The sequence below is a fragment of the Osmia lignaria genome, chromosome 11 (genome assembly GCF_051020975.1).
Source record: "Osmia lignaria lignaria isolate PbOS001 chromosome 11, iyOsmLign1, whole genome shotgun sequence".
Classification (NCBI taxonomy): Eukaryota; Metazoa; Arthropoda; class Insecta; order Hymenoptera; family Megachilidae; genus Osmia; species Osmia lignaria.
Window position 1 is genome coordinate 11,052,506 of NC_135042.1, and position 27,954 is coordinate 11,080,459.

At 35.3% G+C, this 27,954-nt stretch overlaps 2 protein-coding genes and 1 long non-coding RNA gene across 26 annotated transcripts; 2 read left to right on the top strand and 1 right to left on the bottom strand.

Moving 5' to 3' along the window:
• Window positions 1-2,655: 2,655 nt before the first annotated feature.
• LOC117610518 (uncharacterized) lies at window positions 2,656-25,985 on the bottom strand. 19 transcript variants are annotated; one of them, XR_013063061.1, is made up of 25 exons: window positions 25,847-25,985; window positions 25,541-25,681; window positions 24,460-25,241; window positions 23,735-23,859; window positions 21,835-22,047; window positions 20,477-20,665; window positions 16,628-16,904; window positions 15,853-16,344; window positions 15,462-15,694; window positions 14,658-14,808; window positions 14,396-14,581; window positions 10,998-11,230; window positions 10,748-10,915; window positions 10,508-10,672; window positions 9,698-10,323; window positions 9,437-9,594; window positions 8,690-9,355; window positions 8,300-8,535; window positions 7,987-8,115; window positions 7,232-7,511; window positions 5,921-6,124; window positions 5,529-5,840; window positions 5,226-5,380; window positions 4,176-4,597; window positions 2,656-3,188 (listed from the first exon to the last, which is right to left on the bottom strand). It is a non-coding gene; the product is annotated as an uncharacterized LOC117610518 (long non-coding RNA). The 19 variants fall into 19 exon arrangements; XR_013063052.1 differs by having other exon boundaries at window positions 21,835-24,590; window positions 24,682-25,241; XR_013063062.1 differs by lacking the exon at window positions 23,735-23,859.
• On the top strand, window positions 5,666-24,591 carry Rab3-GEF (Rab3 GDP-GTP exchange factor). Of its 6 annotated transcripts, XM_034338025.2 has the most exons (32): window positions 5,666-5,805; window positions 5,866-6,034; window positions 6,157-6,322; window positions 6,619-6,799; window positions 6,914-7,071; window positions 7,137-7,437; window positions 7,542-7,871; window positions 7,999-8,031; window positions 8,466-8,578; window positions 8,644-9,344; window positions 9,424-9,662; window positions 10,051-10,245; window positions 10,865-11,215; window positions 11,305-11,373; window positions 11,459-11,659; window positions 11,735-11,930; window positions 12,017-12,109; window positions 12,180-12,313; window positions 12,391-12,549; window positions 12,662-12,853; window positions 12,956-13,043; window positions 13,114-13,256; window positions 13,780-13,920; window positions 14,678-14,822; window positions 14,887-15,016; window positions 15,083-15,299; window positions 15,430-15,702; window positions 15,844-16,023; window positions 21,401-21,473; window positions 21,762-21,808; window positions 21,963-22,069; window positions 22,339-22,473. In XM_034338025.2, exons 1-31 carry the CDS (start codon window positions 5,710-5,712, stop codon window positions 22,065-22,067), a joined length of 5,619 nt encoding a protein of 1,872 aa, XP_034193916.1. In that variant the 5' UTR covers window positions 5,666-5,709; the 3' UTR covers window positions 22,068-22,069; window positions 22,339-22,473. The 6 variants fall into 6 exon arrangements, with proteins under 6 accessions (XP_034193916.1, XP_034193910.2, XP_076547104.1 ...); XM_034338019.2 differs by lacking the exon at window positions 21,963-22,069 and having other exon boundaries at window positions 22,339-24,591; XM_076690989.1 differs by lacking the exon at window positions 21,963-22,069 and having other exon boundaries at window positions 6,628-6,799; window positions 22,339-24,591.
• On the top strand, window positions 25,943-27,867 carry LOC117610517 (farnesol dehydrogenase-like). Its single transcript, XM_034338030.2, has 6 exons — window positions 25,943-26,080; window positions 26,166-26,378; window positions 26,446-26,696; window positions 26,795-26,941; window positions 27,007-27,101; window positions 27,139-27,867. The coding sequence occupies exons 1-5, from the start codon at window positions 25,993-25,995 to the stop codon at window positions 27,046-27,048; spliced, it is 741 nt and encodes a 246-aa protein (XP_034193921.1). The 5' UTR covers window positions 25,943-25,992; the 3' UTR covers window positions 27,049-27,101; window positions 27,139-27,867.
• The last annotated feature ends 87 nt before the right edge of the window (window positions 27,868-27,954 follow it).

Below are 27,954 nucleotides of genomic sequence, written 5' to 3' on the forward strand. Positions count from 1 at the left end.
GGTCATCCTTTATAAGGATAATCCTTGATACTATGTAAGAGGAGATAGGACATTTTTCTTGATACAATTTTAAATGAGAACTTTTCTCTGGACATATTTGGTATCAAGATAATACAGGTGTTAGCATAATAAAGTAACATATGTATTAATTTCCAATGTATTATGGTCTTTTAATTTTCACTGAATTCTTAAAATACTTGTTTAAAGTCATAGAGGAGAGCAAAGTAGGGCAGCAATGATTTTATAAATAGCAGTTCGACGTAAAATTTATGTAACACTTTCATCTATTTATTTACTTAAGATTCAAGTTGAAATTATATTATTATCTGTATAAAAAAATTTTTTCACCGAAAGTTACATGGTTTTTAAAATACTACGTATCATCAAGTGAATGACTACGTATTGTTGTAAACTGTGAATAATGTAATTTTGTGCAATCAAATAAAATTTTCATTAACACTTTGTTCTTTCTTTTCTCCTTAGTTTAAATTTCATTAAAGTGATTTATATTGACGAATTAAACATAAAACATTGTTTAAAACTGATTTTGAATGTAACAATATTATACCGCAAATACATATTTATATATATCTATAATTCGTTGATTAATTTTCCTTCAAAGTTTTAACTATTAATTATTGAGATTAAACCAGTTCGATCTTTTATACGCTTGAATTACGCGGGCAAGTATATTAAATTTTTTTGGATCAGCGCCATCTAGCGGACGGTGATAGGAACTAACGATTTCTAATAGGAGAGCAGAATGAGCAAGGAGGTATGCCAGGAGGTATACTATGCACACCCAAGGAAAAATCATTAATAACTCATTTTCCAGGAACAATTTATGAACTTTTATAATTTCTATATAAACTACATGCTTGTAGCTACTTTCTCATATAGGTTTTGTAAGGATCCAGCCAGTGATTAATTAATTACAACAGTTTTAAGATCGACCCCTCGATCCGCGCTTACCGACGGGGGAGAACTTTCAAAGTTTTCTGCTTTCCGGTGATTAATTTCCGTACATCAACAATTAAAGAAGAAAGAATAGCATCTTAGCTTTCTTCTAATATAGGTTTAATAAGCCTACTTTACTCGATTAATTAATTATTAGCAATTTTTCATGTAATCGTTCTTGTAGGTTTGAGCCGCCGTCCATTCAACTGTTCATAATTAATTAATTACTGACAGGATCTTCACAAAATCCATATGTGAAAGTTGCTACGAGCATATACTTCAAGAATTAATCATAAAAGTTCATAAATTGTTCCTAGAAAATGAGTTATTAATGATTTTCCCTTCGTGTGTCGCTTTTTAAAAATTTGGCAGCGCCATCTAGCGGATGGAATCGGAACTAAAGAATGTAATGCTAGGCCCCCGCAGGGAAAAATCATTAATAACTCATTTTCTAGGAACAATTTATGAACTTTTATGATTAATTCTTGAAGTGCGTGTTCTCAGCAACTTTCACATATAGGTTTTGTAAAGATCCTGTTAGTAATTAATTAATTATAAACAGTTCAAGGGACGGCGGCTCAAACCTGCAAGAACGATCACTTGAAAAATTGCTAATAATTAATTAATTACGTACAAGAGGCTCATAAAACCTGTAGTAGAAGAAAGCTAAGATGCTATTCTTTATTCTTTAACCATTGAAATATGGAAATTAATCACCGGAAAGTAGAAAACTATGAAAGTTCTCTCCCGTCGGTAAGCGCGTATCGAGCGGTCGATCTTAAAACTGTTATAATTAATTAATTACTGGCTGGATCCTTACAAAACCTATATGAGAAAGTAGCTACAAGCATGTAGTTTATATAGAAATTATAAAAGTTCATAAATTGTTCCTGGAAAATGAGTTATTAATGATTTTTCCTTGGGTGTGCATAGTATACCTCCTGGCATACCTCCTTGCTCATTCTGCTCTCCTATTAGAAATCGTTAGTTCCTATCACCGTCCGCTAGATGGCGCTGATCCAAAAAAATTTAATATACTTGCCCGCGTAATTCAAGCGTATAAAAGATCGAACTGGTTTAATCTCAATAATTAATAGTTAAAACTTTGAAGGAAAATTAATCAACGAATTATAGATATATATAAATATGTATTTGCGATATAATATTGTTACATTCAAAATCAGTTTTAAACAATGTTTTATGTTTAATTCGTCAATATATATCTCTTTGTGGGCGTCATGACTAGTTATTAATTGTTCTTATTATAATTCTTCAAAGGGAATACCGTACCCCAGGGGTTGTGGACACCCCCAAAATGATGAGCCCTCGAAAACAAGGACATGTCCATTTTTGTTGTATCTGTAGTTACTGATATACATTTACGTGCGCATACGCAGAAGTTTGATTAAGATACAAAAGTCACGATTACAATCGCTCAGAATCAGTTAGCAGTTGAAAGCGACTCGTTAACACTGTCGATGTTAATGCTATGTATTACCAATTAAAATATATGATGTTTGATTTGTTATATGATACCGATCAGTTAATTAATTACTTAAGTATGCATATAATTTTTAAGCCTTTTCATACAATCTTATGAAAATATTATAACTGATTCGTAAAAAATTTCATACTTTTCTAATTATATTGTACTCTGTGATTATTTTCGCAAACTAAGGACAAAAGACTACACAAATAAACATTAGAATAATAAAAATAAATTTAATTTGTCTATCTTCAGTTACAGTTCATTATAAAACTCTCAGTTTTTCATTGAAATAATTGAATATTGTTGATTTAAAGGGCTCTTAGACCTTCGAATATAGTTTCTACGTCCCTGTTTTCCACCTCCACGTTCCCGAACATCCAACTAAGCCTGACAAAGTTATTGATCCAGCTGGTAGCAAGCACGTCTATGCAATGAGGCCATCCATTCTCGAGGATGGTACACGTTCCTTATCCAACATTGTAGTAGTCGTTCGGAAGGTGCAACGTCATATTGCGCAGCCGGACTCTCCTTTCTTACGTACTCCTTAATCACATTAGTTTTGCGCACTCATCCTTCGTCTGTTCTGAACTTTGAATCAATGGCTTTATCGACGTGTTTTGTCAGCAATTCAATCAAAAGCAGACCAAACTCCTTTCAATTATGTTTCTGACAAAGAACTTCAACGTGCTGACTGATGTGGAGGGTCATCACTCGCATCACAAATTTAATTATAATGGAAGACCTGAAAGAAAAGAAGAAATTAACAAAAATTTGCAATCAGAGCATCTTGCACTACTGTCTGCGTTATAATCTATTATTTGTTTAATTTTAAATCATTTATGTTTGTCTTGTTTTGAATATAGATAAAATAGCAGTCTTAATTTTCAATGAACAGCTCTATTATCGACCTAATAGGATACCTATGTTCCATTATGCAAGAGTAAATAATGAAATTTCAGAATTATTAACAATATTGAAACGCGAGAACATAGAGGGGTTTCACGCACGTGTGTACGATAAGTTAATTCCACGAGGCCGATAAAGCTTGAGAGAGTGTGTGTGCATAGTAAAAATTGCAAGGAACAATAAGGCAATTAACTTGCCAGCTGGTAGCTAAAAAAAGGCGTAATTTCATCCGTCTCCTGTAATGTAACTGATGATCATGTAAACCTTCCTAATTATATTATTCCATGTATTGATTACTTGTCAAAATAAATAGAATATTATACATCTACGATTTATTTAATATTATTTATATTGAATTTTTTTTTATGTACTATAGTTTTATTGTGTATGAAGATAGGGGTGCAAATCAATCCGTATTCAAAACTAAATGACAGTAACGCATTTAACATTATTCATATACAATATAGTTTCATCAAATAAGAATTATTTTTTTGCAAAGAAAGTTAGTTAACTTTCTTCAGGATTCTAATAATTCAAGGTGTTGCTCGCACTAAGGCGTTATCCTTGAACTGAATAATTAATTCAAACCCTTTAGAAGAGTATTGCAATGAAAAAAGTGAACTCCCTTATCCAAGCCATTATTCGAGAACTTAAAATAAGCTTTGACCAACTTGGCCAATTTCTCCGATGGGACTTATTATTGTTCTAATATTAATATTAATATCGTATGCAGATTGGTGAGATAATAAAGCGACGTACAAATGTGTTAATGTAATATGGTCCCAATTTGATGAGTAATTTAAGTTGAATAAAACTTTCTTACGAGGTTGAATGAAGTTGTTGAAAAGCATCGGAGAAGCAGCCTGGTACATCCGGGCTCGCTATCAGTTCAGGGTAACGATGTCCTTTTTACAACGCAAGTGCCGCCCCTGGTTGCACGCCTGCCTAGTAGCTTTGCTGCGAACGATCGTCAGTATGGTATCGCCATTTGGGCGATGCGGAGCGTATATGAGCCTCTGGCTTTTTCCCATGGCACTGTTAAAATAGTGATCACCGACTATCCTTGTTAAACGACACGTAAGTCCTTCCTTCGAATCCTTCGTCACTCGAATCATCAATCTTTCTCGTTTTCATCACTATTCTCCTTATATTCGTCGATTCGTAAAAAGCCACGACATCAATCACGAATGACGTATCACGACACGTTGTAGAAAAGCTCCTCTATCGATGGGCATGTATTTTCACCTGAAACAGGATACATTTTTTCTTTCTTTTAAACGATTGACAAACATTTTAATTAACAGTGAATTAGATTATGTTCAGTTTAAACGTGCTTGAAATAATTTCAACATATTGCTTTACTTATAAAAGGAACTTTGCAGAAAGCTCAAGAATAAGGGATTAAGACGCTAAAATAGTACACAATTTTGTTGAAAAATCATTTCCATTCGAAGTGAACACTTTGTTGATGTGAATTCTTGTTTAGTTTCAATTTAAGAAAGCATTCGAGTGGAGTAAAACAAGAATGTACACATATAATTAATGAAATTAAATAAAAATTCTGATGGTAAATATTAATCACTATTGCTGGGCTGTTCTATGAATTTTTCAATTATTTCTGCAATTTTTATAGTGAATAATAATCATCGTCCCTCGATATCACGTTTTATATTTATCGCTTTGGGTAACCGGAAGCGGAATAAAGCGACGTTTTTCTTTCCTTAAGTTGTTGATTTTTTTCATTTTGTACGGTGATATCGAAGGAGGTGTAAAAGTACAGAAAACAGTAGTTATAGTAAAAGAATTCCTGACAAATACAAGTGGATTTCTAAACTTCTAAAAATTGTTTCACGAATGGTGAATCAGCTTAAACCTTGTACAATGGCCGAGCATTTTTGTGGTTCTTGTTAACTTGATATATAGGTCACGAGGTTCGAGAAATCAATGAGAGCCGTGCTCCAAATATTGTTTCGCGTACTAGCAGTCGTACTATCAATTAATCCATTTCATTCTAATCATCCGGGGACACTGAAAAATCGAATATTTTAACTTACATCAATTTATTACTTTTAAATTAAAGATTTAACATAATTATTAATTAGGTATCAGGTGAAGAAAGAAAATTCGATGCCTTTTGATATCACACTTGAACTTAATTGAACTTAATTGAACTTACTTTATGCCGGGGAAGGTTGTTGTATGTACGTGGTATTGATTCGATCGTTTTCAGATGTGGAAGACCAATTGAAGAATGATACAAGGATGATTCGATCGGGAGGTGATCCTGAGAAAAAGCGAACGGCTCAGATGACTCGTACACATTGCATAGAACGGTGACAGAGCTGTAAATTACAGCTATGGATATACAGAAGAAACACCTGTGCCCCCGCTTGGTGGATTATCTCGCCATCGTGGGGGCTAGATTGCCCTCAGTCTCTCGTCAGCCTGTGCAGGTATCGTTTATCGCTGCTTCTCATAATTAAGAAAACTAAAATAGAAAATTGATGGTACAGGTTCCAGAATTATTAAGAAGATATCCAGTGGAAGATCACAAAGATTTTCCATTACCTTTGGACATGGTTTATTTCTGCCAGCCCGAGGGTTGCACCAGCGTCGGCCCTAAACGCACAGCCTTACGAGAGGCCACCTCCTTCACCTTCACTCTCACCGACAAAGATTCCGGTATACGGTTGCATCTTAATCGATATCTTTTTAAATAACTCTAGACGCGTCTAGATTATTTAAGGAATCAAACTGGATACATCCTGAAAACTGAATAAAAAAGATTTTTGCGCTATTTTTAGGTAGGACACGTTACGGAATCTGCGTAAATTTCTATCGACCAGTAGAGAGGGTAGCTTCTGCGGTCGGAAGTGGAATCTCCGTGAAAAGGGACAAGTACAATACTACGTTCCGAAGGGAGAGCTGGAGGAAGAGTATGGAGAAGAGTACAGACTCTGCATTTTCTAGGTGAAATATAAAACGTCATTTTACCATAATTAATTAATCAAATTAAAATTATTCAAATTGAAACACGTCACAAGTACCTCGAATGATTAAGAAAATTAATTCTATAACGTTTGATGCATGAGTGGCAATCTTATAGATAAATTTAGAATGAATTTCAACGAAGAAAGAGTATTACAATGAGGAAAGCGGTGCTATATTTAAATTATCTTATTATCCTCGTTCAAGATGATTAGCATAAGAGTTATTGAATATACTTTCAATAATTATGAGACTGTATCTCTAGCTGTTCTTTATAGCGACTATAGGAGCAGTGCAGTAGGACCTAGTGATTCTGAGAAAGATTGTTCGAGCAGCAGAAGGGATTCTGACACGTCTCATGCTGTTAGCGCGCCAAGATTGGGTATCACTGCACCGAGCGGGGACAGCGAAAGCGGTGGTAGTCATTCACCATCACCGCGTGCTTCACGAAGACGTCAGGTAAATGTCTGGTTATTATTTAGAAATGATTTTCAAATTGAAATATCCAGAATTTCAATAGAAAATACATTTCAAATTCTTTAGTACAACAAAAATCATTTATTCTATTTTCAGAGGGTACGAAACCATTCTCTAACGTCACTATGCATCATTTCCCATCACCCTTTCTTTTCGATGTTTCGGGAATGCCTTTTCGTTTTGAAGAAGATCATCGACGCGTGTAACGAAAGTTCTTCACCGCAAAAAGTGGGTGCTTCCAGGCAAACCAACAGGTATATACGATACGAAAGTGAATATTTACTTTATACTAATTAAATCTGATCTGAATTTACAATAGGGAAACAGTATGGAGCGTTCTAACCGGACAAACACTTGAAGGAACACCGTCGATAGTTCTCCACGATGTGAGAGAAATAGAAACCTGGATATTACGATTATTGAGCAGCCCGGTACCAGTTCCAACGAAGACACGAGTCGAGGTCGAAATCGTGTCTCAAAGTATGCAGCCACCACTCTGTTTTGCACTCCCAGATCACACTAGATTTTCTCTCGTTGATTTCCCTCTCCATCTACCCTTGGAACTTCTTGGCGTTGACATATGCTTGAAGGTCCTCACGTTGATTCTCTTGGAGCACAAGGTAATTATTCTCGATTACCATCGCCACCTTAACGATCATCCTCCATTTCACGATAAGCCTTACTTTGCCTGAAACTGATAGATGAAAAATTGTTTACTTTTCAGATCGTGTTGCAATCTCGCGACTACAATGCCCTGTCGATGTCCGTAATGGCGTTCGTTACAATGATCTATCCTCTGGAGTATATGTTCCCCGCGATACCGTTGTTACCCACGTGCATGAGCTGCGCGGAACAATTGTTGCTTGCACCTACACCATTTGTTATCGGAATACCCGCTACTTTTTTATTGTACAAAACGAACTTCAAAATGCCCGATGACATATGGCTAGTGGATCTAGACAGCAATAAGATAAACCCACCTACCGGTGCGGGTGATCAATTGCCTCCGTTGCCCGAGCCAGAAGGCACCGTACTAAAGAATCACTTGAGACAGGTAAATAATCAAAGAATCAACACAAACGATAAATTGTCGAGTTCATTAGTCTATCAGTCTCTATCTAATACTGATGGACACCGAATCTGATGATTGTTTTTAATAATATACTTGCCTGGTTCTGCAGGCAATGCAACTGATGGACCAAGCCGGCTCTGGTGTAAATATTTCATTAATCACTCTTTGCATGTAGACGCGTTTAGCTGACCTCTTTGCATCGTAGTTAGCCGCATGGACAGTCTGGCTATGACAGTAGAGAATACCATTATTTTTCTTTTCTCTTTTTTCTTTTTTTCTTTAGTTCATAATAATTATTATTGTTAGGTGTACTGGAAAGTTCTGTCTATACAAGGAACTTTGTTACTGGTTGTACAGTATATGTAAAATAGACAAAATTTTCCAATAAATCCAGTAGATTAGAGCTCTACTTCGTAGAGAGGAGAAGCTTGGAACACGAAACGTAGGAGCGCATAGCGTAGATCTGAACGTAGTGGCTTCAACAATATCCCAGACGAATGTCGCGGGCTCTTGGCAAGAAAAGGTTGCTCGAGAACCGCTTTAGATATATTCTCTTCATGGGGCTATCCTTTTCAGGCAATGGCTAGCATGACGACTCCGCAACCTTTGCCCCAAGACACTTCACCTCGAACGTCGTTGCAAGCACCTAGCAGAAGGGATAGCCTAACTTCTCATTTGTCCGGTTTGAGGTAATATCAACGAATAAATCATAGTTCAGACTTAATACTTGACTTAATTATTTAATACTCGACAGTGTTTCGTCGATGAAACACAGACCAAGCATCGATCACCATACTCACCTCCATTCAACGAGTTCCACGGTGACAAGCGCAGCCTCTGGACCACGTCGACAGTCTGTATCTCAATCATCAGGATCTTCGTCGCCTCAGAAACCCATGTCCTCGCAACACATGCCTCCTTTCAATCCTTTCATCTATGGCAACGACGTAGACTCGGTGGACGTTGCCACCAGGGTGGCTATGGTGCGTTTCTTCAACTCCCAGAACTTGCTTGCTAACTTCACCGAGCACACAAGGACTCTGAGGCTGTACCCAAGGCCGGTGGTGGCCTTTCAGATCAATTCTTTCCTTCGGTCGAGGCCGCGCACCAGTCATTTCTTGAATAAATTCGCTAGAACACAGGCGGTGGAATTTCTGGCCGAGTGGTCCTTAACTCCAAACAACGTGGCATTCCTCAGGGTACAGACAGGTGTGTTCGACCCAACGCAAATCGGGGATAAACCAAAGTGGTACGCTTCGAGCCTCGAACCCATTTATTTTCCTGTATGGGACACGGGTAGCTCGTTGGCGAACGCTCTGAAGGCAATGAAGGAACATGAAAATCAACCTACCGATGAAAGTGGATCAGACTCGGAGGGTGCTGAGAGTACCAGCTCCTCTTATTCTTCCTTGAGCGATTTTGTCTCTGAGATGGTGTCGTCTGATCTGTCGCCCAGTAAGTTATTCCTAAAAGTAAATTAATAGAAATTACTACCCTTTGTGCCAATGTTACATTTCTTCTTAATGTTTCATAGGTTACAATTGTACCGCGCTAGTGGCACAGCCACAAATGGCTCTGTCGGTAGATCCAAAGAATGTCTACAATCCACCAAGTTCTTTGCAATATCCTGGAATGGAGGAGGAGTCAACAACCAGGCCGGAAAGTCCACCGAGCACTTCCTCCAGTCATAGCGATCTGAGCAGTCCTAGCATGAACAGAGATTCAGAATTTGAATTAAATCCTCAGGCTCAAGAAGGTTCTCAGTCGACTAATGTAAGTTGTTTTCCTTTAACAAAGGTTTTCTTTACCGAACTCTTCGTATCCTGCTAGAAATCTTCGTTTCAAAAAACTTTATTATTCCGTCTTACTGCAGTTAAAATTGTTAGAAGCTTTAATTTTGGTTATTCAAACATTAGCAATACAGTTTATAGAAATAATCTTTTAACAATTTTAACTTGAATTCAGTAAGATTCAAGTTTTATTCAAGAATATCTCACATTGAAGAAACTGGTTTTCTCTTCAGCTACCTATTGGTCAAAATTTCTAACGAACCTTGACGAACCTAAAACAATTATTGTTCCTAAGAAATTTCTATGGATCCATGTGAAAGTAATAAAGAAATGTAGCGTATAAAACACGCTAACGAAACACTTGATCATAGGATAAAGAGGAAGGTGGTAGCTTTGAGTCAGACTCTGCATCAACAATAACACCACGCACAATCCTGAGCGCACAAAGTTCTATAGGACAATTTGGAGTTGGCACGGGATTATTAGCCACTCCAGCAACGATCAGCGACACTGAACGTCCTACCACTTCCCACAGGACCTCGCGTGTCAGTAGATATGTCGTTCCTGTGAGTCATCCTTCATCGACTGTCACCCCTATCGATTACCTTCTATCTTGATGTCATCATTTCAACTGCATGCATATTCTGTCATCAGAAGCATTTCTCAATGTATTCAGCATGAAACACCTTCTCGTTCTTGTTGAGTTACCAGGATCTTCCTTTCCATTAATTACCTCTTTATCACGTTTCACACGTTTCTACGTGCATTATCTCAACAAATGTTTTCTATTTCATAAATAAATGTTATTTATTGAAGATTATTTTTCACCTGTTGGTTGGTCATTTGTTCGATTTCTCTTAGATGTCTATCCAGTTTTGTGATTCTTATTTGTCACCTGAAGTGCATGGATTGTCTTTGGTAAAACAATACCTGGCAGTATATATTGTATGATTTTAATGATTCTCACTCTGGCATTCTGATATTAAATGCACTCTAAAATAACCTTTCAGTAAGTCTGCATGAATGATAAAGGATTTCAGAATATTTATAAATGACTTTTCAACCTACTGATCATAAAGAAGTACAATTTTTCCAAATATATAAAAAATGTTCGACTGAAGTGTAAATGTAATTTTAAATAAGTAGTTCCAACGTCTCGTTAAGCGAAATTGTTTTATTTCAAAGATCCAACCAAGCGGAGCAGTTCTTCAGCGTCACCCAAGTGTTGGAAACGTTCTGGCAAGAGCATCAAGCTTTAATACGGGCACAGGACCACTTTTGCCACGTCAAATGAATAGTAACAGTGAAAATGGCTCACCTACTGTTCCTCGACAACTTTCATTGAGCGCTGGTACTCAGAAACAGGTTGCAGAAGGTGTACCGAAACAAGGCACATCCAACGTTACTGGCAATGGCGTTCTACGACAAGGATCACAAGGATCTTTGTTCGAACAAATTGCAACGCAGGCTAAGGATCTCGTTCGGGAAACAACCAGACAGAGCAGTCAGGATGGTCTTCTTGCCCAAATGGATAAGGTAAAAAGCTTCGACCTGAAAATAACAAGTTTCAGATATTAAAATTGAATAGAATATTAGATTACTATTATTATTATTTTATTCAACAGCTGAAACATCAGGCAAAGGAAAAGATTACAGAAGCTGGGGAGGATAGTCTGTTCGCTCCGCTGGAACAGGTAATATATTCTAAAGTAACATTAATATGTTTAGAAACATTTGGAAAGGGTAGTTTCACAGTCCTTTCATTAAAATATCAATTAGTTTACGCAACAGACAAAGAAGGCTGTAGGAGAGGCGACAAAATCTGTACAGGAAGCATCAAAGACTGCTTTGGAGGCAAGTAAAACTGCGGCTGGAGTTAGTAAAAATACTTTTGACGATTTGACGTACGTTGGTAAGAGCACTTTTGGAGATTTTACGAAAAGTGCTAAAGAAGTTGCTACGAAGAAGGGTTTACTCAAGGTATGTAAAGATAGAACACAATGATAGAGCAATAGAATTTCATTAAAATAAGAAAAATTGAATAAAATTGTGTAGGGTCTCGGTGATACGCAACAATCACCTCCACCATCTCCTGGACTGGTACAAAGAAGAGATTCGATTAGCACCCAATTGGTCGCCTCGGATAATCGCGGTGGGCGTAGAGAAATCGGACGTGATTTTTTCAGCAATATTAGTAGTGATTTAAATGGCATCGCTGCGCAAACTAGCAGCATGTTTAGTGATCTATTTGGTACGTTCTACTTTTTTTTTTTGTTTTTTTTTTTTTAAATAAAGTCATTCATTACATACTTAATTATATCAAATATTACTCGGCAGGAAGTAAAAATAATTCTAATAGAAATGCCGGTCTCCACTCTCAGTCGCAGAAATCGGACAAGAAGACACCGATGCTTGGACCATTCCCTAAAAGTATTTAAAAATTATTATCTTATTATCTAATTGAACATTTACAAGATTAAAAGCGTTTATTTTACAATAGGTAAAACAGGATTAGTGGAACGTTCATCGTTGATTAAACATTCGACGAATAAAAACACTCAGGAAGAGCTTCAGAGGATGCAGAATGCTGAAAGATCCAATGTAAATAGTGACAATCAAGCATTCTTGACCGATGTACGTTTCTTTTTGGATCCATCGCTCTAATTAATCGTATGGAAATGTAAAATATAAACGATCGAATTCATTTTCAGGTAGTGAATCAAATTTTGACAGGCGAAGGTGTCGGTTGGTTGAAGTTGAATAGATTGAAGAAACTTATGGAAGATGAAAGCTACAGAGATTTTGTTGTCACGAAGCTTAACAAAGGTCTAAACAAGAAAATCAGCCCTGATGATCATATCGACGATGTGGTATGTTGTGATAATTCATTCATTCGAAGAACACGAATTAAGAAAAGGAGACATTCCTAAGTTATGATATTAGACCGAATTGAAAGAATAATATTTTCTTCTCTATTTACAGTGTGTTTCAAAACCAGTGTACAAAGGAATGCTAAAGTGCCTTCAAGCAGTGGCTCACGGTCTTGGACACACTTACAATAACTTTGGACTTGGTGGAATGGCATCAGTTTTCCAATTAATGGAAATTGCACACACTCATTACTGGAGCAAGGATCTTTCTGAGGGAACTTTTGATAGTTCTTTAATGTCTCAAGTATGTGTATCCTTTTATCCTTGATAGTATTTATGCCAGTATTCTTCTACTTAATATGTAATATGTAATAATTCCAACTTGAAAATCGGTAATATTTTTCAGACATCTAGTCCATTTGGCAGTAGAGAAAATTTGAAGTCACCGCAATCACCATCTCAACCTGAACTAACTGAAGCATCTCAAAAATCAGGTACATAATAAATGAAATGTGCAAACGATTTAAAAGAAATATTTCTTAATGAAAATTATGAAAACGACAGACCCGCCACAAGTTCATTTGGAAATGCCACACGGTCACACATCACCAGCGAACGAGGGGAATCAATCGACAACAGACATGTTCCTTGATATGTTCACTAAAAAAGGAAAGTTCCTCAGCAGGCTAACGTCGTTTGATTCTGAGGTAATAGAAAAGAAACGTGTCCTTCGTAATGGAAGGACGTTACCTTGGAAAGGTAACAAAAGTGTACTCACACTTCACTTTTTAACACGTTCATTGCTATATTAAAATTCTGAGTAACTCATTAATAGTAGTTATGTAACAAAATTACAATTAAAATTGTAGCAATCAATGTGTTAAATTAACAAAGCTTACACTTTCGCTATCTCTACGACGCCTTGCCAGTAGACTAAATAAAAGAAAAAAATTCTTCCGCAAAAAGCAATCAGTGGTGGCTGTATATACAATTAATTATAAGTGTGTCTCAACTGATATATGTAGGTACACGATGGATATTGTTACCAATGTTGCATGAATAATTTTTTGAAAAAGACAATAACTAAATTCTATTAGACAAAAAAGTATTGCCCAAGAGTAAAAAATGATTTTGTATCTCCGTGGAATAGCTTTCTAAAACGAAACCGTTCAAAGCGATATATGCTGTTTGTAAAGTGTGCTACATAGAAGCGTCGTGTGTGTTTTTTAGAGTGGGCGGGGAGGTGGAACAGGAAGCAGCGAAGCTTTATCCACAGACGGAGGTAGCATTATCACTAATCCTGCTTTTCGGCAAGCCCACCAAGCTTCTTTCCGAAGCACTGTCTCTGATAGCGAGGTCGAACAAGGAAATGTAAATGAATCAGTTTGTCTGTCTGTTTGTCGTATTCCTTAATCTTAATTAGATTAATAGTTGTTTGTTGGAGCTAAAATAGAGCTGACTCTCCTCGATTGACAAGCAACGAAATGAACCCTTGTTCTAGACGAATTAGATTCGTTAGTTGGACATTGTTGTAGAGAAACAACGCCAGAGCTTGTGCAATACTTGCATTGGGAAATATTCGATTGCTAATGAATCACTTGAAAAAGGAAAAAATCAGTGAAATTCATAGAATGGCATGTTGCTACCATTGCTAGACAATAATTTTTGGATACGAAAAGATATTTAATGCTTTCATGTTTTCTCACTAGTACACGATAAAGCACATTTGGTTGTTGCACATTAAATGACGATTTCACAGCTTAATAGTTACTTAGTACGCTGAACGAATAGAAAGTTGTCTTTCACGAATGTTTTACAATACATTTGATCGCTTGTAAATACTTACAATCATGCGTAACGATGTGCCTTTTCTTCCACAATTCCCCTCGTAGAGGGCAACCATCATTGCGCGTGGTTGATACCTTGTTACTGTAATATTATGCATAATTATTTATCCTAGAAGAATTTCTCATCAACTTTTCAATCCCTTGAAACTTTCCTTGAATCATAGAAACCAAGTGTTCAAGTTGACCTATTTTAGAGGAAAAAAGTGAATCAATAGTATGACTGATATTACGAATCGTGCGATAAATAATAAAATATCTCACGGGAAATTCGACGATTTCAGTTTCCACGTCAACCAAAGCAACGTACGGGAAGCGTATGGTCCAGCAAATCCTCTTTGAGTACTGGTTTCCGGTATCACGGGGGAAGTTTGGTACCCACCACCACTGCACCCAGTCCAGAAGCAGCAAGAACCTATTTATTCGAGGGTATAATATAAGAAATACAAAACTAACATTCTTTGAAATACAATTATAACACAATGGATGATAGGTTTGTTAGGGAAAGAACGATCTTCGCTTTGGGACCAGATGCAATTTTGGGAAGATGCATTTTTGGATGCAGTTTCTCAAGAAAGAGATATGATTGGCATGGATCAAGGTCCTGGAGAGATGATGGAAAGGTACGATCATTAAAGTTGTTAGTAATAAGACTTCCAAAATATGTTATACGCGTTGTCTGTACACAGGTATAAGAGTTTGAGCGAAAGTGAAAAGAAACGTTTGGAACATGACGAAGATAGATTACTGTGCACTTTGTTGCACAATTTAACGGCAATCTTGGTGATGTTGAACGTTGAAAAGAACGAGCTGAAGCGTAAAGTGAGAAGGCTACTTGGGAAAAGCCATATTGGTTTGATCTATAGTCAAGAGCTCAATCAACTTCTTGACCAAATACATAATCTTGTAAGTGGATGATCGATTTTCTTTACCCTTTCTTAACCCTTTACATAGAAAAACCAATTGATTATACGTGTCTCTTATTTCTATTAACAATAATTTAAAAAATAATTTGACGATTTTTTGGATATTTCAGTACGGTAATGATATAGATTTGAAGCCTCTTACGTCTCGACAAATGCATCGGCAGTCGTTCACAGTGCACGCTGGTGTTGATGCTGAAGGTGATCTACGTTTTCTCGAGGTTCGCCACGACGGACTCGTGTTGAGATCCGTGAACGGCGTAATCGTTGAACGATGGTGGTACGAACGTTTGGTGAACATGACTTACAGTCCAAAGAACAAAGTTTTGTGCCTTTGGCGACGGAACGGCGGGCAAACGCAGCTGCATAAGTATTACACTAAAAAGGTATACACTTAATTAGATCATTGTTCAATTAAGGCAAGAAATTTCTGTATTTAAAATTATATGAACGAACTGAAAAGAGTAATATTCTGTTCATTCATGGGGAAATAGTAAAAGAATTTGAAAAGTGAATGGAATTTTCAGTGCAAGGACCTATATTACTGTATAAAAGATGCAATGGAGAAGGCTGCTGCCCGTGGTCGTGGTGCAAACGTAGGAATTGAACTTGGCGGTGAATTTCCAGTTCAAGATATGCGTACCGGTGAGGGTGGACTTCTGCAGGTTTGCATGGAGGGCGTGGGTCTCCTCTTCGCGAATAGCAAGGTATGATTCGCACTTAAAAGTGCATCACGCTATCACGTTCTATAAACGAACTGCAAGAAGAATGGAAACTTCGAAACTTACTTATTAAACGGTTGTGCAAACGTTTCCTTTTTTCTACATTGTCCAATTTTGTACATGTAATGTTGAAACCGCATCCGATCTTATTCATATATATATATATACATCTTGGATATACCAATTCCTTTTATTTCATTTTTTTTTTAGCGACTCGTTTTTAAACCTCTCTCTCCACTTATATTGTCTTTCTTCTTCATTATACCGTGTCATGTCTTTCTTTGGCGATGTTACTCTGCCTCCTAACTAATGTTAAATACTGTATAACAATGTATTTATTTCAGCGATTTAACACTAAGTATCTAAGATTTGTTATGTTGATAAGTTTATGAGAACCGTTCACCATCATTCGATTTAATTGCTATGAAATTACATTTCATACGGCGTTATTATGTAATGAAATTTTCTCCTATGATTTTCGCGGAATTTTTTAATTATATAATAATTATTTACATTACAGTCGTTCTATTTTCTAAACGATCGAATGGTGGTGAAGAAATTAGGGTATAAAATTTGCCACTTTACTTACAACCTCTTACTGTTCATATTCTTTCGATTATATGATTCTTCTTCTCTGTGTATTTTCGTTTCTATCTCCGTTTTACTGCATTGATGCAAGGACCACTCAATATTATCTCCCATCGCTAGCCACCACGATCTGCTTAATTTTGTATCTATACGTATCTTATATCAGTCTTATGTATGAGTCTGTGAGGTGTACGATGACGACAGGATCACACCAAAAACCTACAACCTCGGTTGACTGGATCTTCCATTCTTCCACTTATTCAATCGAGGAAGGATTACTGAAAAAGAAAAAAAGAACATTTTCAGGCGATTATTAATTAGACAAGAGACAATGTCATACATTGAGACACACATGCACACGAGGAACGGAAACAGTAAGGAAGCATAAAAAAGAAAAGAGAAATAACGATAAAAAAAAAAATAATGTTTTCTATACAGTCACACCTTGACTTATGTCCTCACGAATACTTATACACGCGTGAATTTTCAAACTTCCAAATTTTCAATAGTTTGAAAACTTGGAAGCTCCAAAATCTATACTTCATTTTCTTGACTATTTTAGAAGAAATTAATATATAATAAGTCTTGGGTATGACCGTATACGCATAGGACACGACATATAACACGCATATCGCTATTATGAATCACATACTCATACACGTCGTTGAATATTGTTTTTTTTTTTTTACACAGGAAGAGCAGCCCTGACACGCTGGTTATTAATATTCTACATATTACTATTTAACATTTAATTTTGTGGTAATTATATTTCACATACAGACAGGGATACTCTGATATGTATAGACATATATACATAGCCTCACACATAATATATGTATGTATACGGTATGTCAGTTTCAAGTACATGTATACACGTTGATTATATTTATCTATTGAAAATATGAAAGAATATTTAATACAAAAGTTATTTGATAGAGAAAACTCAATAGAATATCAGCAGTTTATTCGTGATTATTATTTATCAGACATCAGTATTAATGGAATCGTATAAAACATTTTTTCGTATTTTCAATAATTAGTAAAATAATAGCATGTATACACAATTAATCCAGGCATACTGTATGCATACTGTATATATAATAATCGGTCATTTTGTTGGGTAATATTTTCGTTAAAGCGTTAATCGGTGTTTTCTTGCATGGAGCTCGATGTGCAGCTGCAGTCTCTTTTATCTGTATTATAATCATTACATATTTATCATTATTATATTCGTAAGAGATAAGGATTTAGGGAGTATAAGAATTTGATTTTATATATATATATATACCTATTATGATTTGTACTGAATGTTGGATGCAATATTATATTTTTCTCTACAAATCTAACGATTTGTTTCGTTTTCTCATTATTTGTCGTGGTCATTGCGAGGAAAGTCTATTCAAAATCATTAACAATTTGAAATAAGGAATATAGGTATACAAAAAAAATATATATATATATTAACACGTTAAGTGGCGTAGACTGGAAAACTCGAGAACTTGATGGCTTCAAGTTTTGAAAATTTATTTACTATACGCCCATTTCTTATCGCAAAATTCAATGTGTTAATTGGATTTAATTAATCTAATTTACACGATGCTGCTTATATAATTGATAAATAATAATGATGAAATAATTGCGATCATTACATTGAAACCGATTAATTTATCGTACATAATAGATAGACTTTTCTCAGCTTGGGGAACTTTTGAGATGGTCCTTGAACAATGGAAACTATATGCTATTTTTTAATTGGCCATGACTTGATAGGTAATTTAACTGTATTATCTCATATCGTAATTGAGCCCCCTTAATATTTTCTATCTAGTGGATTTAATTGTTATACCAGAGATTTAATTTTCTGTTTTTCTGTTTTCTGTTTTCTTGTCCTGTCCATCGACATTGCCCCTGGGCTGGGCATACAGGATTTCGAGGTACTAATCAATAAATCACTGTTTGTTATATGAACTCAGTATATTAATTATAATCAGTGTTGGCCGTGTTCCGGAAATGCTTCTTTATTTCACCATTACTTTTTAGCCGTATATTATTAATCATACATATATATATATATGTGTATATCTACTACTACACTCCTAACAGTGCATTTAAATTTAACTGATCTGCTCTGTCTACACCTTTTTACTTGTATTTTTTTTTTTTTTTTTTTTTCTTTGTTTCCTTTAACCATCGATCGGTGTTAGTTGTGACACGTATATGTATATACTATACAATATATATATACATATGTACCTGTATGTTAATCTTATATCGTAAAACTGACTCAGGTACCAGTAAATTTACTTATAATATGCAGAACAGTGTCTGCCGCATTTAAACATTATTTCAATCCAAACGATTAATACTGTCTTTTAGATGAAAGTATATTTGTAAGTAGTGTTTAGTGCAACTTGTAGAGCAATGTATTCGGTGCACACAATTATGCAACTAATGTACTCGTTTTTACATAGTCTGTGTCATTCGTACACAATATCGGTCTGTACACCAAACGAATCATTTCCTTCTGCCCATTACATTCTATACATCAAGTGTTCCATCATGGAAATTAGTTTTATCATATCGTTAGAACTTTTTTTTTTTCCAATCATTAACTGCTGGTACTGGAGGTGGCAAAGAAAGAAATGATCCCGATACAGTATTCGTGTTGCAGTTATAATAATCAGTCCTCTGATAAGTAAAAGTAAAAGCAAATTGATTTATTTCTGAAGTAGTTAACCGGATTTCAGAAGCTTATTTCTTATCCACCTTTTAAATTAGACAAATAATAAAAAAAATAATAATTAGTAATAATTTTGAATCTATTCGTGAAATGATGAAACGAAATTAATAAACATTTAGTAGATATTTTTTACGGGATGGTATAATTGAAATTAATTGATCCTATTTTTAATCATTGGTGAATAAAAATAGAAATGAATGTTTCTGTACGTTTCTGAGGAAATTTGAATGCACTGCATGAACGAGTAGATCTCGATATATGTACAATAGAGAAAAATCGCCCGCTTATGCAGAACCATCTATAAAACCACTCTCACATTGCCAGTTATGTAGTAGAGCAATGGTTTCGTGCTATATAGTGATGTCTTAATTTTTATGAATGAAATTCCCAAAAACGTGGAAAGCAACTCGAAAGAATTCCAAACACCTTATTCTCCGACCTCCACGACACTTTTTTTATAACAGTGTTTTCCAAACTTCAATCAACAAGAAAAAATTAAAAAGGAACATTCTAATTTAGCTATTGTTTAATCGCCTAATCTTTAGAATTTGTTTAAAATATTTCAAAGCCTGGAAACTTGGCAAACTTGAAACCTCGGAAGCTCGAGATCAACTTGTATAAATCAAATTTATTGTAAAATTGTTAATATTATTATAGAAAAAATATTCTGCTATATCCGCTTAAAGAAGAAAAATTAATTATGTTTAAATACTGCTTTGAAAAACACTGTTTCTAGCATGGCACCGCTGTACACGATGTTTCGAACCTTAAATCTAATTAATCAACCACACATGCGCGGTTACTTAAACCTCAATCGGATCGTGACTGTGCATCATTGGAAAAAAAAAAAAGAAAATAAAAGAAAGGGGGATGAAATCCCAGCGCATTCTCGTCTTAGACGATACAATTGCACATATATAGCAGAATTATCGACGCTGAACGATCAATGACATTTTTTTACATTGATAAGTTTAGGCCATCTCCAGAGTTGCCTGCCTGCCGCTACTTTTTTATCGCTGCGATTAGAATGCTGCTCTTTGTTCTGAGATTTTGCTTGAAAAGAAAAAAAAAAAAAATAAAATTGGAGAAAAAGAAAACAATTAAACTTACCAGTTTTTTGCAAACAATTCGTCTAACACGCGTGTTATCGCTTCTAGCCGCTTTATCAATTCTACGCTAATGGATATTGGATATTAATTAGCGAAGAAAATGATGCATGGTGTTATGCAGCTTCTTCAGCTTTTTCGGCCTTGTTGATTCCTGCATGCTCTCGTCGATGGTTGTTCTCGTGTACATGGACTGAAAAAATGAAAAAAAAAGAAAATATGAGGAATCATCGAAGATTAACATATTTAATATCTAGTAAATTTGAATCTATTATCATTGTTACTACGAGTCTGGAGATGATTCCTCGATTTACAAGTAGATTTACTGATAGTTATGTTTAGAAAAATATTTGATTATAGAGAGATAGATAAATCTCGAATATAATCAATAACAGCTTTTCTCTTCGTATGAAGAAATTGAAAATGACATGATGCCAAGGTTCATTACATTCTGCTTTGATTTTCTTGAAGTTTAATATTAATTACCGATGGAATGATGAACTTTGGTAGCAACGACGAAGAAATGTCTCTTAATTACCAATTTCCAAATTATAATGAATACATTATACAATGAAAGAAAAATAGAATAAAAAATACTGAAATAATCAAAGCGACATTAAGTGACATTTCTTTAATCAATAAAATACAGCTTTATTAAGTAATCAAGGTGCACTGTGATATGTATTACGATAATACGTGAAAGTTAATTTAATTGAAAAGCTTATTACAACCAACCGAAACGAGCATTATTACGATAAAAAACACGCTTTTTTCTCCAAAGCGTTGTTGGCACACACAACTTTGTCCGGGGCATTAAAAAGGCCATATAGAAAAATAATCACAAGTGTGCATGTACGAGTAGATGCTCGAATAATCCATTGATATTTATGTAATGCTAACTAATGCGAAATGATCGTGTTATTTGCAGTTTTTTGTAAGACTCGATCATATCCGCAAGTGCTTTACTCAGAAGGATGGGATCTTTGTATTGGAAGAATTCAGTGAGTAAATCAAACACGTTTGTTGCGTGTGTTTATCTAGCACTTTGAGTACCACCACTACATGCCACCTATACATATTTGAATGAATACGATTTTTAGGGTACGATGACAAAGAAAGAATGTTAAATTTGTTAGAAATAAAATTACTAATTAAAATAATTTCCAACAATTTTAGCATGGCACTCAAAGTGCTAAAGAAAAATGTAGTTTTCTCCAAAAAGACCGACCATTGCACTATAATAGATTGTCTTCTTTATATGGCTCTATATTATTTTTTTTATATTTCAGATCCTAAAACTAGACAAGTAATTCAACGTAAATATAAGTCTCAAATGGTAAGTGATATTAAGCGATAGATTACCTGTTCTTTTTTTCCAATTTCTTTGTAGAAATTATTTATTGTTGTGCGTGTTAAAAATTTCTTTCAATTAAGTTATCGTAATTAATGACTTCATCAATGATATTTTTGATTTATATGCTGTGTGACAGGCCAATGAACTGTGCCACTGCATGCACAGGGTATTCTCCGTTGCCTTTACATTATCTGAACTCTCGTCTGAAGTTCAAGACGATCCTGAAAACGACAATGCATGAAGGTTTAGTTAATTTTTTGTTTTGCCTATTTTAAAAGTAACTTTATGTTCCTCTTTTCAGAATGCTTCTACATACACAATAATTGATGCATGTACTTTCTTTAATTTACCATTAAGCTTCTTTTTTATTACTTATTATTCTTGTAAAGAAAAATATCACATTATTCCTTGAAATTCCATTGATTTCTTGGATGAAAATTCAAGGAGCAATCCTACCGTATATTTTACACCACTTCAACATAAAAATATGATTATTTTCAATGGAATTACAGGCAGATCAAATCTGCTATTCCGTACTCTGTGTGTTCTCTTACTTGGCCGCTGGTTTGGAGCAACGAAAGCAACAACAAATCCAGCAACCACAGCAGCATCAACAGCAACAATCTCAATCGCATCATCATCAGTTTCAACAACAACAACAACAACAACAACAACAACAACAACAACAACAACAACAACAACAACAGCTACAACGTCAACAGGCACAACAGAAACATCACCAGCAACAACGTGCGCAATTACTGCAACAACCGCAGCAGCAGCAGCAGCAGCAGCAACAGCAGCAGCAACAGCAACAGCAACAGCTGCATCAACGTCAACAACATCAATCTCAAGCTCAACAACATTCAGGTAGCAATATGACCCAAAGTGCACAGGGTCATAAAAGCACTCATTTCGACTCCTTTCCTAAACATCACTGACACAGAGGTAGACACTCGCTCCCATTTGTGCATAATTACAATAAATGTGCCCCCTATGCTTGCCTACCCTGGGTGTAAAAGCATTCCTAAACTCTCTGTCGTCGTATAACAAGTTGGCAAAACAAATCTGGTTTCATTCAATTTTGATGTTTCTTTTCAAAGTGAGTAATTGCATGCGCCAACTGAATACGAATCTCATTTATCCCATATCATTCTCAGAAAATCAGCTTTCGCTATATTCACTGGCGTAACTAGGATCATTTCTTTTATCTTTGGGACTGGCCAGGTCCCCGAACTTAACTAAGAGATTAGAAGTTTTGAAGCTTTAACGCTTGAAAGGTTTACTAAAAATATCAATTATCAAATATTACTTAATTCTAACTTAATTCTAATATTGATTAGTTAAACCTGGCTGATAGGTACTTAGTTACGCCAATGATTCTATTCTTAATGTGAAAACCTCTTCGTTAGTCTATTCGAGAATGAAATGAACAGACAAAGGGTTGAAATTGACGCGTTGAATCGAATAACAATTAATTTCAAAAAACAAGTAATAAAAATTCATGGTAAATTAAAATTTGAATCGAAAACGACACAATCGTGGTAATTATTTGCAAAACGGGAGCCGTCACGTGTACAAAATAAAGAAAGAGAGAAAGAGAATCGGATTTAAAGCGTACGAAGATATTTGTCGTACGATGCGACGATGATGACAATGGCAATGTAATAATGTAATTCGTTAGAAATGATTATTGTACATTTAGAATTCGAATGATGGTCCGAATAAAAGCGTATTAGACGTGTTTTAAAAAGAATCTTCTATCTGAATCGTCGCGTAAGTTTCTCTAGAAGTTTCATTCTTTGATATGTCCGTTGTGTACACGTGTAGAGACATGAAGTAATAACTCAAATAAATGAATTCATGGTAATTATAGAAAATATAGTCCACCGTGATTATTTCAATTACCTTGATATGTTTGTAAAGAACAATATCCTAGGTAATTCCAGAGAGGGATGATCGTTCTCCGAGTAAATTCATTTCTATTTACCAATTCGGTAAAATGATGCTTTAAAACAGCCTCAGGAAATCACCTACAAAATTAAATATGAATATCTTTAATATTTTCGTAATAAACGTCGCTTATACGCGTATAATATGAAATTACTCAAAAACTGACCTTCAATATCACGTATATATCAAGATATCAACGAGATGGATCTTATTTTATATAATTACCATAAGTTTTGAATTATTCGTGAGAATTTTACCGTCGTGCTAGCCCGTTGCTTTCTTCGATGGTCTCTCGAGTGATATATTTATTCAAATGGAGTTGGTAATCGAATTAGAAGTGCTGCTATTGATAAATATCGATGATAACTTATTGATAATGGACAGCAACACCTCTAAATCGTATAGATCTGACAATGAGTCTATTTCGTGTAAAGGTGTTTTCTATGAAATAGCACGTAAAGCAATTCTGAGATACAATAAAGAAACTAAAATGTAACTATTCATAATCGGAGGAACAATTTTGTATAAATACATCGAAACAGACTAACTGTGATCATCTAATTTGATGGAGAATAGAAAGCTATTTAATTTCTTATGGTCGTACATATACGTGGGTGGGTGTAAGAAGTATTTGTACACCCTTTAAATTCTTTTCAAAAGCTAGAACGATGCATTCATACCTTTAATTTATATTCACTTTCAAGTTCTGTTGACGATTACAAGGCTTCAATGAAATTACAACGTAGCTTAATCCTTGTAGACATCACGTGTTGCTATTCGAATTGATCAGGCCAAAATTCGAGGTGTTCCCCTGGAAATAAAATAATTGAATTAAAACAAAATTTCACATATCTCAATTTCTTTTTCTTCGCGTTTAAATAAAAGCATATTATATTATTTACCTAAACATCCACAGTTTACTAGTAACAATTTCAACGATAAAAGATGAATCTTATCGTTTGTACATGTTACGATTTAAAGAAAGAGAAAAAAGAAATAATATATTTTCTTCGCGACATATAATGATTTTTTAGAAGTAGCAATTGTAAATAATCGTCGATTAAATTGTAAAAGAAACAAGAACATCGACCACAATCTCGTTTTATTTGTAATAAAATCAATACGTTGTTAAATTTCGCTTGAAACGGTCGAAAAGAGTACGAATGACTTCCGGTACTATTTCTTAATCTCCGCCTAGAGCCCACTGTTAGCAGTTCCTGTTTAGTGCCATGCTTGGACAATGTTTAGCGAAATCATTGTCATTCCATCAAGATACACGACGAATTTAAAAGATAAGCAAAACTGTTTAAAGTTCCAAAATGGAGCTGATTCGATACGAGTTTCAAAGTGTATAGTACTCAGCAATGTAGGCGCCTTATATCCAATAAATACTTGTAGATTTGAGGTGTGTTATTTATATGTCCTATAATCACCTTTTCAACACTCTATTTATTTTTGTATGCTAAAAAAAAAATAATATCATTAATTCCCCTTTAAAAATTTTGCTGTAAAAATTAATTTGCATGGCAAACTATTTGTAATGCAATTGATTTCGCAATCTAAAGCGCGTCTAATTAGCCTGAACCGATTAATGAATCGCTTCCGTCTATGAACTTCGGAACAATAATCTATTAGCGTTTCTTTTCTGCAGTCTATACATATATATGTATATAAATCATTAATATTTCTATCATAATATCACGGATACTATTACTCTGTTCTCTGAGAAATCCGATACCATAGAAGAAGAGAAAACCATACCATAAAAAGAATGTAACGAACAGACGGCAAGGGCTTCTCAATTAGTGTCCCACAAGCAATCTCGTGGTATGCGCCTCGTTGCAAATGCAGTTACACATAGAAGAGCATCGTGAACAAGTATAATCTTCAAATTGAATTTCCCTGGAAACGAAAGAGCGAACGTTAAATCATTTCTTAGATAGTTATTTGCGTCGAATGAAATCTAACGAAGATCAAAAATAGACCACAGACAGGATACGTCAGGGATCTCGCAAACAACATTAATTGTCGAGGACATATCAGTCTGAAGGCTAGGTATGGGTTTACCACCAGACTATCGAGTTTCTTGCTGGACCAGTCCAATGATTTTTAAGTGGCATCAGATTTTTTTTCCAATCAATTTCTAGACTTATAAGCGATCTTATTACCGCCAACAACTCGTACAGTCGTGATTCGTACGTGATATCGCGAGGATGGAGCGATGGACAGGAAAGGTAGCCGTTGTTACAGGTGCCAGTGCAGGTATCGGAGCTGCAATTGCAAAACAATTGGTTCAAAACGGTAAGTGATAATAATTAAGGAAAAGAAAAGAAAAATGTAACACATTAAATAGCCAACGGTTGAACGTTATTGAATGATAATTAAGGTATGGTGGTGGCGGGTCTCGCGCGAAGGGTGGAGAAAATCAAAGAATTGGCACAGGGTCTGGAAGAATGCACGGGCAAACTTTATCCCGTCGAATGCGACGTTTCCAAGGAGGAAAGTGTAGTCGCAGCATTCGCATGGGTACAAGAGAATCTTGGACCAGTAAACGTATTGGTAAACAATGCTGGAATGACCAAAGAATCTTCGTTGATAGGTAATTTAATTGAATGTTAGTTGGAAAGACTATATACTACATCTAATTTCCACTGCGAAATATGTAGATGGCAATCTAGAGGATTGGCGTACCGTTTTCGACGTGAACGTTTTTGGACTATGTCTCTGTACCAAGGAAGCAGTTCGCATGATGCGAGAAGCAGGAGGAGAAGGTGTGATCATCAATGTAAACAGTCTTGCAGCTGAACGAGTGCCTTTTATTCCTGGATTCTCTGTTTATCCAGCCACGAAGAGAGCTATCACCGCTCTGGCTCAGACTTTACGACACGAACTCACTGGAACCCAAATAAGAGTCACGGTATAAGTTCAATTAACAAACCATTATAAATCATTAGATTTGTTCTAATTCTAATACTGCATTTCGATCTGAATTACTTTTTCGGGGAAAAAATACAGGGTATCAGTCCGGGATTAGTTGCCACAGAGCTGATGAAGTCTTACAGTACATACTCTGAAGAGGCACTCGCATCTTTCCCTACATTAGACCCAGAAGACGTTGCTGCAGCTGCAGTTTATATTTTAACCAATGGCCCACACGTTGTTGTAAGTTTAAAATTGTTATATTCTTAATGAATAATGTATATATTCATATGTACGAATACTTTCAGGTTCAGGATATCGTTTTGCGACCTTTGGGCGAATCTTGGTAGCGATGTTACATAAAATTCGCAATTAAAATTACTATAATAATTAATTTCCTTGACAATTACTGATTTGAGACTTATTTACTTTCCTCAGCTCTAAATTCTTTGCATATACACCTAGTGAATGCATATAATAAATTAATAAGCATCAAAATTGAAGTTTGCCAAGACACGTAGCGTTTCATCATTGTTTTCACGATTAATCCCCAATGCGACGCATTTAAATTCCTTTACAATCTGTTTGTCACCATCAGCCAAGAAAAACAGCTGACAATAAGTGATATAACCTGTATTTTCATCGTTCTTTATTTAAATGTCCCTCTGTTGACGACGTGCTTCGCAATGGAGATAATTGATTTGGCCAATAAAAGGCAAGCCTTCATGCCACCCGAATGTCGTTACTTGACCCCCCATAAAGAAGTCATGAAAGTGAGATACATTTATATGGTTTTCTTTAATCAAACGCCCAGAGATTCGAATATAGTAGAAAATACGTAGGTGTATGTATGTTAAACAATTCACGAAAGCAAACGATTAAAAACAGCTTCGCGAATTGTGGACATACTACAAGCCGCTTAGCAAGAACAAGGAGATTCAACAAGCGAGAAATTTGTACCAAGAAGCAACTAAGCTTATGCAAGAGGAAGAAGAAGAGCTTAATAATGTTTTTCGCTTAATTACCAAGGGGCTAATTTTAAATCCAAAGTTTCACCCACTTTATGCCTTGAAAGGCGATCTATACATGCGTCAAGGTACACTATAGATTCTCCATTAGAATTAGAATTCAATTATTGTTATTAAAGATAAAATATTGCAAAATAAATAGGGCTTTCATTGCGATTCAAATATCAGAATTTCTCGAGTATTTTAACTTTGTATTGTTTTTCATCCAAAAACCGTTTACTCGAAACG

Excerpts from the sequence above, each read along its gene's own strand:
- LOC117610517 (XM_034338030.2), top strand. The coding sequence starts at position 25,993 with ATGGAGCGATGGACAGGAAAGGTAGCCGTTGTTACAGGTGCCAGTGCA. Across the intron at positions 26,081-26,165 it reads AAAACAATTGGTTCAAAACG|GTATGGTGGTGGCGGGTCTC; the intron begins GTAAGTGATAAT and ends ATGATAATTAAG. Across the intron at positions 26,697-26,794 it reads GAACCCAAATAAGAGTCACG|GGTATCAGTCCGGGATTAGT; the intron begins GTATAAGTTCAA and ends GAAAAAATACAG.
- Rab3-GEF (XM_034338019.2), top strand. The coding sequence starts at position 5,710 with ATGGATATACAGAAGAAACACCTGTGCCCCCGCTTGGTGGATTATCTC. Across the intron at positions 12,854-12,955 it reads ATAGTTCTTTAATGTCTCAA|ACATCTAGTCCATTTGGCAG; the intron begins GTATGTGTATCC and ends AATATTTTTCAG. Across the intron at positions 21,809-22,338 it reads GTAAATATAAGTCTCAAATG|GCAGATCAAATCTGCTATTC; the intron begins GTAAGTGATATT and ends ATGGAATTACAG.